Raw genomic sequence first — 15,966 nt, 5'->3', positions numbered from 1 at the left:
AGGAGAGGCCAATGTAATTGTCAAAAATCTCAAGGGAGGTGAATGTAATTTACGCAGCTTATAATAGTTATTGTTTTCACTTATTTTTCAAATAAAATTTTTATTTATGAACAATGAATTGAAAATACAAAATTCATAAATTTTAAAGTAGATTACAAAATTACCATTTGGGCAAATTTTAAATACACATAATTTTCTAATACTAACTATAAGTTGAATGGTTCAACAAATCTAAGACCGGTCTAAGCAGTTCAATTCAAAGATATTAAGGTCAAATTAGAATTTTTATCTATTTTTATCCATGATACAAACATTGGCTAACAAAATGATTTATATCAACCAAAAAAAAAAACTCTATACGTTTAGACAATATTTATAGATTTATGTTTTTAATTATGTATAGATTGATTTCTCTTATATATATAATTAATTATAGCTAGAATATTTAAATTAATTAATTTTGAAGCTAAAAAGTAAAAAATGTTGGTTTATAGTGGTGAATAGGACAAAGAAAAGATATTTAATGGAATTGAGTCAAGATAAGTTGGTACAAATGTTGTAATATTCAGTTTGTGAATATCTAAACTTGCGTCCAACCTTAGGTTCATATTTTAAGAGAATTGCGTATCAGTGAGGTAAAATAAAAAATTTTGCACTATATATTCGTATTGTTTGGATGAAAGTCTGACACATAAAAGACTTGTACCAAACACAAGAAATAACTTGCACCAAACATAAGACATACTTGACCCCAATGAAAATGACATTTTTTTTTAGCCATTTTCTAATTGATTTGATATTTTTCCTCATATTTTTAATAGTTTGACCTAACCATTCCATGTTTTTATAATCCATTCGATGAGATTATTTACAAGGGGTTAGTTTAGTTAATGAGGATAAAGATCATAGAATATGGCTGGTATAGATTCTAACAAAGTTCACTTAGAGGTTGATTGTAGGATTGAAAATTGTAAGGGTAATTGGGGGAAGGGGAATAAAAAAGTGTGTCTAGGAAGGGAACTAAAACACAAGTTGATAGTGGTTAACAAGAGGAGTGAAATGATTTAGAGGTGGAGCTTGATGCGGGTTAGAGATGACTACATTTTGGATGGCTTGGGAAAAGGGGTTAATGCTTACTCTTTCTATAAAATAAAAAAATTATTTCATTCTCCAATTTATTTTCGATTTTAACAAATTTTAAATGAATTTTATTATGTAATTGTAAATTAAAAATTTTTGTTGTTATGTCATTTTAGAAAATCTAATATAAAAGTACATATTATTTATCTTGTATGCTAAATGTAATTTTTATAATTCATTCAATGTTTTTCCTCTAAAATATTACTAATCCACGTAATGACATATATATATATATATTAGTTAATACTTAAAATAAAATATTAATAACAACACAATTAAAACACGACTTTAGTGCAATTTAAATGAAAACAATCCTTCTAAATTTTAAAATTATTACTTCAATTTTTAAGATAAAATTTTAATTATTTGTTTAAGAAAATGCATAGAGTTTTAGGTTAGTTTATATATACACAAGGTAGAATACTTTTATTTTATGTAGGGTCAAATCCAAAATGAAAAAAGAAAAAATTAAACATAAATATAAAAAAGAACATACCTTTAGAAGTTGTATGATTACACTATACCCGATGGCCCCACAGTTGATTCCTCTTAATCAGCACTTTCAACCAATTATTTCCAATGCTCTCTTGCTCTTCCTTAATTTTCCTGACCGATTCCTCAACAGAGAAATGACAAAGGTTTACCTCAATCATCTGTAGAGTGAGTATATCCCCCAAACTAGATGGAATTTCCTCGAGATTTTCACACCGTTCCAACGATAAGTGTTGAAGGCTTGGAAAGTGACTAGAGCAGGTGATCCATTGCTTAACATTGAGGTACTTCAGTTTCAAGAATTTGAGTCGAGGAAACCCACCATCAGTTGTTGCCCATTGCTGTCCCCAGGCAGCTTTATGTTCTAATTTGAGAAGCTCAATGTTGGGTAACATCATCCCAAGGACTGATATCTCCTCCCACTCTATCCCTGTATATTTCAAGGTTAGCCTTTTAATATTTGCAGGAAACTTGACCTCTCTGAGAGTAGTTCGGAATCCGTGGAAAAAATTGCTGCATAGCTTCAAAGTCTCAGGGTGTCTTAAAAATTCTAGGTTAAGAAACATCCAATTCCCCGAATATGAAAACAGTTGTCCACAAATTCCCAGCTTTGTAAGAAAAGGAGTTCTTGCCAATAAATCCTGAATAAATCCATAACAGTTTAAGTTAGCGATGGTCTGTAGGTTTTCTAATATAGAGGGATGGTTGTGATCTGCTACTGCTTCTTCAGAACATAAAGACGCATCATAGTTTGCTCCTCCTATAGCATAAAGATGCCTCAACTTTGGAATCTTCCAAACATTACATGGCAGAACAACCTTTATCCGTTGTGTAGAAATAATAGTAAGTGTTTCTAGGTTTGAGAGATTGGATATTGATGGCGGTAATTCGCAAGAATCTTTCAAATTAATTGCCAAATACCTCAAATTAACAAGTTGTGTTAACTCTCTTGGAAAGAAGGCATTATTATAGCATATTTCCAACACTCTAAGAAGTTTGAAAGTCCAACAAATAAACGAGCACATATCACCAAACGAATTGTCGTTGTAACAAATTCTTTTCTCAAACTCATGTCTGAAGCACAATAATGATTGAAGAACTGTTGGGGCATAAGACTGTGAGAGAATATGATCATATCTTGGTCCAAAGTAAGAAAGGATGCACAGGCGGCATTGGTTCTTTGTTTCGTAATTACTTGAAGAAGAAGGAGAAGCGTCTTCACAATTGTGAGTCCATTGTAGGAAATTAATTTCCCTGGCTTTCTTCAAGCATAAATCACGCAACAAATCATGCATGCGACATGCTTTAATTCGACCATCAAACTTTGTTTGAGCAACAATTACCAGACTTCTCAGAATTAGATCCATTAAGTAATCCTCTGCTACTTCCTCCAAGCTTCTTTGCCCAATTTTTTGTATAAACCCCTCAGCTACCCACAAACAAATTAACTTCAGCACCGGGATTTCTTCGTCTTCTGGAAAGGCTCCTAAATAGAGAAAGCATGGCTTCAAGTGGCGAGGCAAGTGATTGTAACTCAGTGCTAGTGTGTCTAAGTACTGGTTTGGATCACTAACAATGTATGAGCTTACACTTTGGGCAACTTGTTTCCACGACTCCTGTGCCTTGTTGTCCTTTGCAAGAAGTCCTGCAATTACAACAATTGCAAGTGGAAGCCCTTCACATTTTTTCATTATTTGCTTCCCAATTCCAATCAGTTCCGGAGGGCAACTTTCATTTTGAAACACCTTCCGTTGTAATAACTCCCAACTCTCTTCTTCAGTGAGAAAACGCAGACAATGAGGATGGCAGTCAGGTGAGGCATGCATAGACAACTCTTTGAGCCGACTAGTGAACATAACTCTACTTCCATTGTTGTCATTGGGGAAATACAATTTAAGATCGACCCAGGCACCAATATCCCATAAATCATCAATGACAATGAGATATCTCTTGCCTTTTAATTGCTTGTACAACTTTTCGCCTAGCTTCTCACTGTTCATGTTTTTAATTTCATCGGTAAAGACGACATTAACAGAACATAAAATGTCCAACAACATATCTATTTTTCTGGGTAATTGAGAAGCATAAGTCCATGCACGAATATGAAAGTAGTGTGTGATGTAAGGATCATTGTACAGTTTTATGGCTAAAGTTGTCTTACCGAGTCCAGGCATCCCAACAATTGATATCATTTGTAGCTGCTTCTTCCCTCCAGCAAGTAGCTCTTTTATAGTCAACGCCTCATCATCAAAGCCCACTGTAATTTCTTCATCTACCATGGTTTTGTTCTCCACTGACATTGACGAATGGACTCCATCATTGAAATCTTGTTGGAGTTGGATCGGATTTATCCGGTCATAAAACTGCACCACTTTTGCCTCGATCGTCTTAATCTCTTCCATGATATTATTATTTATGCCAAATAAAATATCAAAAAAACTGTCACCGTTGTTGCTGTCCCTCTGCCCTGGAACTTCAACATCAAAAAGACTTATGAGTTGTCTTGTCTTGCAGATCACATAATAAATTTGCATCGGCAGGATTTTAGCTTCATGGTTCAGCTCATGCTGCTGCTGCTTCTCGTCCATATCCTTGAGAATGATAGCTAGGAATCTTAGCCGATGGTAAAAAGAGTCGATATGATCTATCTGATCTGCGGTCAAATTGCACGCCTTACTGATCATTAGATGATTCAGTTTCTCCAAGACAGAATAATTTTCATCCATCTCCCTCGCAAATCTCTCTCCCTCTTTCTCCAAGACAGAATTATTTTCACCCATCTTCCTCTCGAATCTCTCTCTCAGTTTCTCCAAGACAGAATATTTTTCACCCATCTCCCTCTCGGATCTCTCTCTCAGTTTCTCCAAGACAGAATATTTTTTACCCATGTTCCTCTCGGATCTCTCTCTCTGTTTCTCGAAGACAGAATATTTTTCGCCCATCTCCCTCTCGGATCTCTCTCTCTGTTTCTCCAAGACAGAATATTTTTCACCCATCTCCCTCTCGGATCTCTTTCTCAGTTTCTCACCCATAGCCCGATTTCGGTGCTCTGCTATCTCTCTCTCTTTCCATCTCTCTATCTTTCTTTCTTTCGCTCTCTCTCTTTCTCTTTCTCTTTCCATAGCCCGATTTCGGTGCTCTGCTATCTCTCTCAAGTTTTGTGTTCTGAAGACGGAGTTCAATCAGAAAAGACTATGTGGGTGTTTTGCAGGAAAAAAAAAAAAAACTGGTGATTGAGCAGAGAATCTTGAAATGGGTTGGTGGTGGTGTCGATCCAAAAAACAAAAAAGGGTGTAAAAAAAGATCTTTCAGAGTGAAGAAGCAGAAGAAGTAAGTGGCTTCTAACCCAAGGGGTTGCGGCATTGTGGTAAGGTCTTGGAGTTTAAGGTCACAAGTTCAATTTCCCTTTGGGCCAATCTCCTGGGCGAAGCACAGTTGGTTAGGAGGTTGGACCTCAAAGATGCTTAATCAGCTACTTGGTGTGGGTTTGATGCTCCCCCGCTGTGCGAGTCCTGACTTAATCGAAGCTTGCCTTGGGAGGTCGGGACAAGCTTCCAGGTTATAGTCTCTTACTCGGAACGGACAACAGGACACCCTGGTGATCTCCTCATGAGGCGCTGCCTTGGACCTGCGAGAGGGTGAGAGGATTTTCCTGTATAAAAAAAAAAAAAAAAAAAAAAGTGGCTTCTTGAGTTTGGATCCAAAAGCAAACATTGAAAGCAGAATTGCAATGTCAAAAGTAAAGGTAAAGGCCAAAAGTAAAAGTAAAGATGAAAGGGGAGGGGGTGAAAATTTACCGTAGAGTTTTAGAATTATGATCTGAAAATAGAATCGTATTTTGAGTTTGTGAGTATTGAAATTATGATTTAAACGTGTAAAATTTATTTGGTTATGAGTTTTGACAAGAGTTTTAAATTGAGTTTGAATTGAGTGATGTGACATATGATATTTGATACAAAAACGTACAACTCATAACTAAACACACAATCTAAAATTCTATTTAAAGCTCATAAAAAAATTTACAAATATTTTCTTTTGTAATATAAAAATAACAGGTGCAAAAAAAAAAAAAAAAAAAATTGAATATTGTTCCGGTCAACCGGCCGGACGACCGGTGGGACGTTAGCTCAAATTTTTCCGTCTTTATAAAGAGTTTTCAATAGTGAGTGTGGAATTAATTTTTGAAAATGCTAAACAAACACCACACTCAAAAGTGAATGTGAAACTATATTTTGAAAGTTTCACCAAATAGAGCCTTCATTTTGCCTTTCAAATTTTTATGAATTTTTTAATTTGACTCATTTTGATTAATATTAATTTTATATTTAAATTTTTAAAATTTTAGTTAATTTAATTTTTATCATCATATTTTTTCTATAATTAGATAGAATATATTGACGTAAAATTTATTTAGAATTTCATTTTACTCCTAAAATTATATTTTAAAAATCAATTTATCCCCCAAATATAAAAAAAATAAAAAAATTAAATATTTAATAAATATTTTTTATCTCAATAATGATAAAATTAAATTTTAAATAACATATACTTTGTAAAAAAATAATAAAAATATATAAAAATCTTCATTTAGAATTATCTTGAGATTATGAAGTATGGATAATTCGACAAACATGTTGTGCCCGTACCGAGTACTTACTGATGTATGGTATTTCTACATACGTATTAGGTACACAAAATACAAACTCAAATTTTTTCTTCTTAATTTTTGACATATCCAGGCATATCTAGTATATATCCAATTCGTGTCGTACCTCAATCAAAACAATATTTTCTTCTATTACAAAGATAAAATTCCTTTTACTATATTTCTTTTTCATTTTTAGTTTTGTGTTTATGGTTTGTAAATATAATGATATTTAATTTTTGTTTATTTTATACCTGTACTTTTGGCAATAAATGTCAATTGTATGTTGGATTTAACAAATTAAATTATTTAATTAATTTTTGTGTTATTTCAAATTAAAACAAATATATTTTTTTACAAACGTATTAAATTGTACCCGTACCCTATTTTTTTTTTGGATTTTACTGTGTCGACATACCCGTATCGTACTAATACCAATATTCATACACATACCTGCGCTTCATATGTCTCAAATTATCTCGAGTCGATCCTAGAGAAACTTATTAAGCTAAAAATTTCTTGGCTACTCTATGTATGTGTGCGAGCGCAATTGTAACTAGTTTATTACCCAAATTAATTTTAATAGTAATTTCAAAATTGAGTGGGAAAAAAATTTCAAAATTCGGTCAGTACCCAGTATAGGTACGACATATTTGTCAAACTACCTATGTTTCGTAGTCTCAAAATAATTCTAAATAAGAATTTTTATTATTTTTTATTTTTTGCAAAGTATATATTTAAAATTTAAAGTAAAGTTGTATTTTGAGTTTGTGAGTTTTGGAATTATGATTTGAGTGTAGAAAATTTGTTTGGTTATAAGTTTTGAATTGAGTTTGAAATTTTTTATGTGACATATAATATTTGATTAAAAAACTTACAACTCATAACCAAACACATAACCCAAAATTCTATTCAAAGTTTATAAAAAAATTTAAAAAATTTCAAAAATATTTTTTATTTAAAATATAAAAATAACATGTGCAACAACAACAACAAAAAAAAAAAAAAAAAAAAAACACTGTTCCGGTCAACTGGCCGGACGTCCAGAAGGACATCCGGGACGATGATCAGGTAGACATGTTTTGAAAAGTGAGTGTCGAATCAATGTTTGAAAAATGTAACCAAACACTCAAACAAATGTACGGAATTAAATTTCCAAAACTCCATCAAACATAGCCTAATTTTTTTATTATTGAGATAAAAAAATTATTTATTAAATATTTAAGTTTAATTTTTTTTATATTTGGAGGGAAAATTGATTCTTAAAGTATAGTTTGGGGGTAAAATAAAATTTCAAATGAATTTTGGTGCCACGTCAGCACATTCCATCCAATTGTAGATAGAATGTGATAGTATGGGCTAAATTGACCAAAATTTTGAAAGTTTGAGTGTAAAATTAATATTAATCAAAATCTAGGGATCGAACTGAAAAACACGTGAAAATTTGTGGGACAAATGATATTTCCTCTAAAACAAAAGCAAAGAGCTTTGCTTGTATAAAAGTGAATCACCACTTTCTAGTCTTTGTGCTTTCAATAAATAAAGGAAAATGATATAGACACATATTAGTTACTTATTTTTTTAAATATAATAATGTGTAAGTGATATGATTGGTTGATAATTAAAAAATACATAAAAGAGAGTACTACTTTTAATATTTTAATTAATTATCACATTACTAAATTTAAAAATTAAGTCTAATTTTCTATTTTGAATAACAATACTCATAAATAAATGTAATTATAAAGATCAATAATGTAATCTAATTTAAGTTCTCAATTCACCGACTATTTCTTGGGTGTCAGTATAAATTTTTATTATTTTCATAAATTTTTAAAGGGCAAATTACATATACCTCCCTTGAGATTTGGCTAAATTACAGATACCCCCCTGAGATTTTGGAAATTACATCCCGCCCCCTAAGGTTTGTATTTTCATAACAATTTACCCCCTGAGGTTTAAATTTCATAACAAATTACCCCCTAATTTGTTATGCAAATATAGCATTTAGGGGGGAATTTGTAATTTCTCAAACCTTAGGAGGGGTATTTGTAATTTAGCCAAACCTCGAGGGGGTATATGTAATTTGCCTATTTTTTTTAAACTATATCATTTAGAGAAAGAGAATTAGGAAATTAAAAATATATATATTCTTATTTTTGTTAAGTAAAATAGTTGAAAAAAATATATTTTACAAATTAAATTCAATGTAGCTATATAGAAAATATCTAAAATACATATTTTTATTAAGTTTAATGATTAGAATATATATTCTCATAGTTTTACAATGATTTAGATTAAAAACAAATAAAAATTAAAAAAAAAACTTAAAATTTATTTTGTTATAAAATTCAAACATTAATTTATTTATTTTTTTAATTTTCCTAAAAGGGAATTTTAAATTTTTTTGAGATGGACAAAAAGAATTTAAACTATTCCTATAAATTTGTTTAAGGCACCAACCTGTATCATGCGCCTAACTTCGACTGCGCCATATGAATGACTTTTTTGTTGCAATCCACTGGGAGTGTTCATACATTTTTTTTCTTTTTTGTAAGCACTATCAATGCCTTCTGAATTTCTTTTATTTGATATAATTTTTTTTGTAGGCACCAACCTGTATCATGCGCCTAACTTTTTTGTTGCAATCCACTGGGAGTGTTGATATCTAATTTTACATATTTTTTTCAAATTTTTTTTCAAATCTTTCAGCCAAACACAGTTAGTATTAAAAAAAAATAGAGAATTTAAACCAAAAATGTTATGAATCAAAAAAATTATTTTAAATTTTACTTCGAAAGTGTGTGGTATAAATTTAAAGTTAATGAGATATAAGTCATCGTCATAACAAATGTAAATTATTGATTCCTTTTTTCTAAAAATAATTTTCTTAAGCATTTTTTTCTAAATTTCAAACATTATTGAAATTAAAATATAAATGTGGTCATGACGCTACCTATGGAGTATTATTGTTTTTGGTATGACTTATCAGTTGTTGTTTTTTTACTTATTATGGAAAGACGTACAAAAAAATAAAGAGATGATGTGATCCAAATAAACCAATAAGACAATAAGCAGCTCATTTATTAAGCAGTATCTCAACTTTTTCTTTTTTGAATTTTCACTTCTTATTCACATATACTGACAATAAACCCGTGCTATGCACAAAGTGAAAATTTTGCATTTTTTTAATAAAAAATATTATAAAATAAAAATAATTCATCGTATTTATTTGAATGCTATAAAAAATTTCTATTAAAACAAAAATAGTTAAATAATTTTAAAACTTGATTGTTAAAAGAATGTCAAATTTCATTAAGGATCTATATTGATTAGATGAATTGTAACATTAACTAACTTTTAATATCTCTAACAAAAAATAGTTTAAAAGTAATGCAGTGATTTATTGCATGAAATAATATATTGAGTGATAAGATGGTATGAAAAAAAAAATGTTTTTGTGTATCAGTTAGGGTTTTGTGTAGAGAGAGAATAGATTGGGGAAAAAAGAAAATGAAGAAAAAAATTTTAATCTCTCCTTTTGAATTTTTATAAGAGATAATAGGTTCAGGCAAATTAAGAAAGTTTCTTTAACTTTCCTTTTGAAAAGCATAAATCATAGGATATTATTAATTTTTATAATTATTTATTTAATGTGTTAACCAATAATATTTTAAAAAATTAATTTTTAATTCAAAAATTCACAAATTTAAGTGGAAGTATAGACTTCTCATGAAAAGTCCTTTTTGCTTTATATATAGTATAGATTTGTTTGGTTTTAAATTTTCAAAAACAAATTTTTTTAGTTTCAATTTATATTTTTTATTTTTAATTAAAATTTTTGATATTTTAATTAATTATTTTTATTTTTAGAGAAATTTAATTTAAATATACTTAAAAAATTAAAATATTTGTGAAGAAATATTTAAAACCTCAATAACTAGAAAAGAAAAAAAATAAAATATACTAAATTTTAAGTGCAAAAGTTCTTCAACCCATTTTCATCTTTGTAGGCTCACTTCTTGTCTATCTTGATAATTCAAATCATTTATCACATAGGAGTCATTGAAAAAATTATTCACGCAAAAAATCAAATTGATTGAATATTAATATCTATATATTTTGATTAAAAACAATGAAAAAAAATAAATGATTTCTTTTTAAAATCATATTTGCTATCTATTTTTTGACATGATTTTTTGATCCTATCATATGAATACCGATGTCTAATTGACTTAATTTTTTAAGTAAATATTCTATTCAATGGACCCTCCCTAGCCACCACCCACCACCACCAGCTCCAGTCACCCTTGTTCGCCTATCCCAGTTTCTCATCACCTCCGGCAGCCCATCTCCCACCTCTTTGCCACTTCTTAACCCCTTTCAACAACTTTCATGTCCTTCTGTCACTCATGTCAACCCTTTCACAGAGAGAGACATCGATCATAGTCTTTGCGTGCCAATCACTACCTTCCAACTCGGTAGTCCTCTCCTGCTGATGCAGATTGAATTTAAAAATCATATAATTTATTTGTATTATTTTACTTTTGATTAGGATTATTATTTAGAAAAAAAAATTAGTGAAAGATTCCTCTCTAACTTTGGGTAGAATATATTTTTTTTTATTAGTTGGGTGGATTATTAACTTTGGGTTAAAAGATTCCTTTCGGTTCAATTTCTTCAAAATTTTACAATAAGTTTGCTTTTCATACGTGTTCTATGTTTGTATGTCACTCAAATGTTGTATTAATTTGCATAATTTTGTTGACATTTGGGTTTCTTTTTTTCCACCTTTGTTCTGTTATTGCCGTTTGGTTTTATGTTTATGGATCTTGTGATGCCAGAGAAATTCTGTATATCAAGAGTATAGAAGTATGAATTTCACTGCCTTTTGAGTCGATGAAGGAGGCCGCTGAAATTCTCTAGTCTCCTCTCTCTCTCTCTCTCTCTCTCTCTCAATGTGGCTTTTTAATGGTTTAGGTGATCGAAATATGAATTTCATATTCATTTTCACTTGTAAATTTGTTATCTTTTTTAATTTATGTGAGGATTTAAGCTACACTTGTATCCAAGCATTTTTTTTTCTAACTTTTTAGCTCCCAAAAAAAAAATTATGTTTTATCTTAATTTTTTTTAACACCTTTTACATTTTTTTAGTTAATTCTCAAGTACATTGTTAAAGAAAGTGTCAATTTTTACCAGTTTGGTTTTTTGTTTTTTCAATTTTTTGGAGATAATTTCTCTGTGATCAAATAAGAGAAATTTCTTATTCACTTTGAATTTTCTATGTGAAGAGCTGAAATTTCTCTGTGTCGCAATTTCTTTGTGAAAAATGTTGAGAGACCCCAATTACTATGAAAATGTTTCATATTTTTTATCTTATAAAATCTTAATATCAGAGATTTTAAACTAAAAACCCTTATTATTTAAGGTTAAGATATTTAATTTCGTATTTATTTAGTTTTTCTGTTTTGTTTAATTTCTTATTTTACAAGAATAGAATTGTTTGTTTTACAATATTTATTTTTTATTTCTTAATATTTTATTTTCTTTTTAGTGGTAGTTGATGTAGGAATTATTTTTTATTATAAATAAGGTTATAAGCGAATTAACTTTTGATATATTTTACCCACATTGTTGAATAGAATTCTGTTAGGTTTTTATTCTTGGCAATCCCGTTTGGCAAAACTCCTTTCAGTTGTATTTATTTTCGCACTTTTATTTCAGTGAGGCTATGAGTGTTTAGATACTAATCCAACCTGAATTGTGCCTTTCAGAGAAGTTTCTGATGCTAATGCTTTCAAGATTGCCACTTCACTGATTATGACGAGGATCGAGCTGCCCGGTCAGCTCGTCGGGGTCCGGGGGGCAGCGCCCCTTGGCGGGTCCGAGGCAGCGCCACGGCGAGGTCGAGGGGCAGCGCCCCTGAAGCAAAATGCAAAAATGCATTCAAAATTGCCTGTCCACTCGAGCGGAGTATGCTAGGTTTCAAAAGTTTGTCAGGTCTGTAAAAATACTAGAAGGTGTGATTTCGCGCTCGAGCGGGTTCTCAAGCACTCGAGCGGACCTCTGTTTTGTCACATGCATTTTTTGCTGAAGCCGCTCGAGCGGGCTGTTGGGCACTCGAGCGGAGATCGCGGGACAGATTCTATAAATTCGCGTGATGGGTCAGATTTTAGGATTACTACTCCAGATCTTCTTCTTGGGTTCTAGGGTTTATATCTGGGGATATTTTGCTAGTTTTCTTTGATGTTTTGATTGAGTATTCAACTCATGGTTTTAGAAGTTTACATCAAAGGATTGTTTGTTCAATTCTACACAAACAAGAGAGTTGTTCTTCAGTGGATTCTGAAGAATTCGAGCCTGAAGCTTTGGTGGATTCCGGAGTGGCTCATCGTCAAGACAATTTCAAGGTGAAGACGGGGTTGGAAGAGACACATAGAGGTTGGTTCAATTCGGGCGTGGATTCGCTAAGTAATTGAGAGTATACCTGTGTAATTCATTTATATCTTCTTAGTGGATTGTTTTGTGACTGTTGCCCGTGGTTTTTTTATCACAATTGGAGGTGTCCAATTGTGGTTTTTCCACGCAAAATTGTTGTGTCGATTTGTCTTGATTGTTTGATTGGGATTGTTATATTCTGCTTAAAATTGATACATAATCACAAATCAACATCTAGGGAATTTCTAGATTTTTCAAATTCTATTTTTTTTCCTATATTTTTGGTAGCTTCAGATTCAACAGATTGTAGAAGAGTTATATTTTTTTTTTCTACGCGATATGCTGTAGAGGTGTTCATGGGTTGGTTTGGTTTTCGATTTGACATTAAATTTGGAATCAACCCAATCATGATCAATTCTAATTTTTTGGACCCAGAATCAAACCAATTATGCACTAGAACCAACCCAACCCAACCCAATGTAGCTTGGATTGGTTCTGGTTAGAATCACGATTCCACTATTTTAAAAATAACCAAACCAATCAATGATAAATAATTAAGGATAAATTACACTTACCCTTGAGATTTGGTTTAATACATATCACCCCCTACGTTTGGAAAATTACACTAAACCCCTATCATTGTAATTATTTAGATGGAATGAAGACATTGAACTCATGCACTCTCTCTTTTCTTGCTTTACTTTACTTCCTTTTTTTTTTTTTTTTTCCTTTCCTTTGCTGCTACTTTTTTTTTTTTTTTTCCAATGTAATTTCCTCTGTTTTTTTATCAGGAGTTGTTTCCTTTTATACAAGTAGGGGGGATTTGTGAAATGAGACTATTAATCACAGGGGTGGGAATGTAATTTTCAGAACATCAAGGGGTGAGATATAATCGGACCAAACCTCAAGGGGTGTTAGTGTAATTTACCCAATAATTAAAATAAAAAATCTTTAACATTTAAACATAACACAAACAAAGAACAAAATATTGTTTAATACAAATCAATACAAATTAAATCCAATTCAAGCTTAAATATAATCAATAAATTAAACCCATTAATACAGCCAACACAAATTAAATCAATTGCGAAATTTGACTGAAGACTCTAATAATTTCTTCATTTAACTAATAATTCTTATATATGAAAAATTATTAAGTTTATTCAAGTCCATTGTAATAGAGCAATAAAGTGAAAATATATCAATATAAATAAATTATAAATATATACATATAAATAGGTTCGATTCCGAGTTGATTCGATTTAGGTAAGACCAAAATCAAGAACCAATCCAATTCCATCGTTTGATGATTTAAAAACCTAAAACCAAACTAATACACTAAAAAACCAAATCAAACCAACTTAAAAAAGGTCAATTCAGTTCAAATCTTCAGTTCACTGGCTAATTTTCTGTTGGAAAATTTGTAAAGGAAGTGGTGAATTGAAATAGACTCCATTTGAATGAAATGGTGCAACCTTTCATGGTGTCTCTTTGTTTTAAAGGAAGGGTCAACCCTCCATTTGAATGAAAGGGTGCAAACCTTTTATGGTGTCTCTTTATTTTAAAGGCAGGGTCATGTCCCTTCTTCATACCGTTTCTATTCAAACTGAATAGGTGCCAACAAAACCTATTTAAAGGCAGCCCCCATTTCAATTTTATTAATTCCAAATTCCTCAAATTCAACCATTCTTTTTATATTCTTCATGTTAGTTCATAGAGATTTCAAGGAGTTGCAAACACATAGGTTTGATTCGCCTGGAAAATTATTTGTAGTGCTGCTATAATCTGCGTTTTCTAATCATTGCATCCTAGGAGATAGACGCCGATAACCTGTAAGCACCTGTGCGGCAGTGAATCTGTCTTAAAGACAGAGTGTTACATACTCAACTTGATCAAAAGTTTATGTTCTAACTTTTCGGTACAAGAATATTACTGTAAGTATTTTATTTTTGTTATTTCAATTTTATTTCTCTACACAGAACATTGTTCCAACATTTTCAACACCCCTAATATGTTGTGTCGCCCACCATCGCAACCAAGAAGAAGAAGGCTAGAAGTTTCAGGAATGGCAGGCTTGGCCTATGATTGGGTAAGCGACCCACCAAGTGTGTCACGACCCAAACTCGTCCCTATGGGTTTAGCATCGTAACCGGCCAGTAATCCGTGATTACCAAAGGCCTGCTTAACAGTAATGACAGTAATACAGAGTAAGGGGCTGGCGGAAGCCAAACAGTAAATAAAAGATGTCTAATGAGCTGTGACAATCTGTATAGAAAAAGACTTTTATGAACAAACCACATTTATAACCAAAACATATATACATAACAGTTACACATAGAAAGTAGGTTAGGGACCTAATCCCTTAACCATAGCTATGCAGTCAAGTCTTAAGCATTCATTACAAAACAGAGACAAAAGGGTGAATCTGAGACACCCCAAAACAGCCTTGGCTTGAACAGACTTGGAACCTCGAGGTGAGGCACGATGGTTGGCTTGACAAAACATAGGCTTAGCTTGACGCTCCTAGCTTCGGTCCGGTGCCTGAACACCTACATATAAATATAAATAGTGAGCTAAAGCCCAGTGAATAACAACTATGTAAAGAGGTTAAGAATGAATGTCCTTCCAGTAATTAAAACAGTCAATTACATTTGTAGAATAGTTATTCAAGCAATGGCTCATGTTACATGCCAATACACTCATTTAGAAACCATAGAGGTCATATGTGATACATTCCATAGCAGAACAGTACAGTAAACAGTAGGTCTTAATAGACCGAACAGTTAGTTGATGGCCATCAATACAGTAATAGTAGTTCCAAGGATAGGAACTGACAGAGATCTCTGTAACAGTAGCAGTAACAGTGACAGTAACAGTAGTTGCTATGGATGCCACAAGTACAGTTCAGAACATAGGACAAACATTCATTCAGTAAAAAGTATCACTCCAGAAAACATTACAGTCGATTGTTCAGAAAATAATTGTAATTGAACATATCTTTACAACATTGTTACTCACAGATTACTGGGCTATAGACAGGCTAGTCAGTGTCCTCGGGTGCTAACCGTACACAGTTACAGAACGAACACACACTAAGTTACACACTTGGGATTAATAACCTAGCCCCTTAACTTGACTTGGTGTGGTTCTACATCAATATCCTCATTAAGATGCCTTAAACATGGCCTAGTTGCCTAGGATGGAATGAGGATGCAAAGATACACTTTGAAACACTTTTCAAAAAAATT

General features: G+C 31.7%; 1 protein-coding gene across 1 annotated transcript; it reads right to left on the bottom strand.

Moving 5' to 3' along the window:
• Positions 1 to 1,658: 1,658 nt before the first annotated feature.
• On the bottom strand, positions 1,659 to 4,664 carry LOC145802236 (putative late blight resistance protein homolog R1A-3). Its single transcript, XM_082894918.1, has one exon. The coding sequence runs from the start codon at positions 4,662 to 4,664 to the stop codon at positions 1,659 to 1,661; it is 3,006 nt and encodes a 1,001-aa protein (XP_082751044.1).
• Between the last annotated feature and the right edge of the window lie 11,302 nt (positions 4,665 to 15,966).

Source organism: Camellia sinensis, chromosome 11 (assembly GCF_055761805.1).
Source record: "Camellia sinensis isolate YWXY chromosome 11, ASM5576180v1, whole genome shotgun sequence".
NCBI lineage: Eukaryota > Viridiplantae > Streptophyta > Magnoliopsida > Ericales > Theaceae > Camellia > Camellia sinensis.
Note: the sequence above shows the minus strand (reverse complement) of the source record. Positions and strands in the feature narration are given on the sequence as shown.

Coding starts and splice junctions, on each gene's coding strand:
- LOC145802236 (XM_082894918.1), bottom strand. CDS start 4,664: ATGGGTGAGAAACTGAGAAAGAGATCCGAGAGGGAGATGGGTGAAAAA.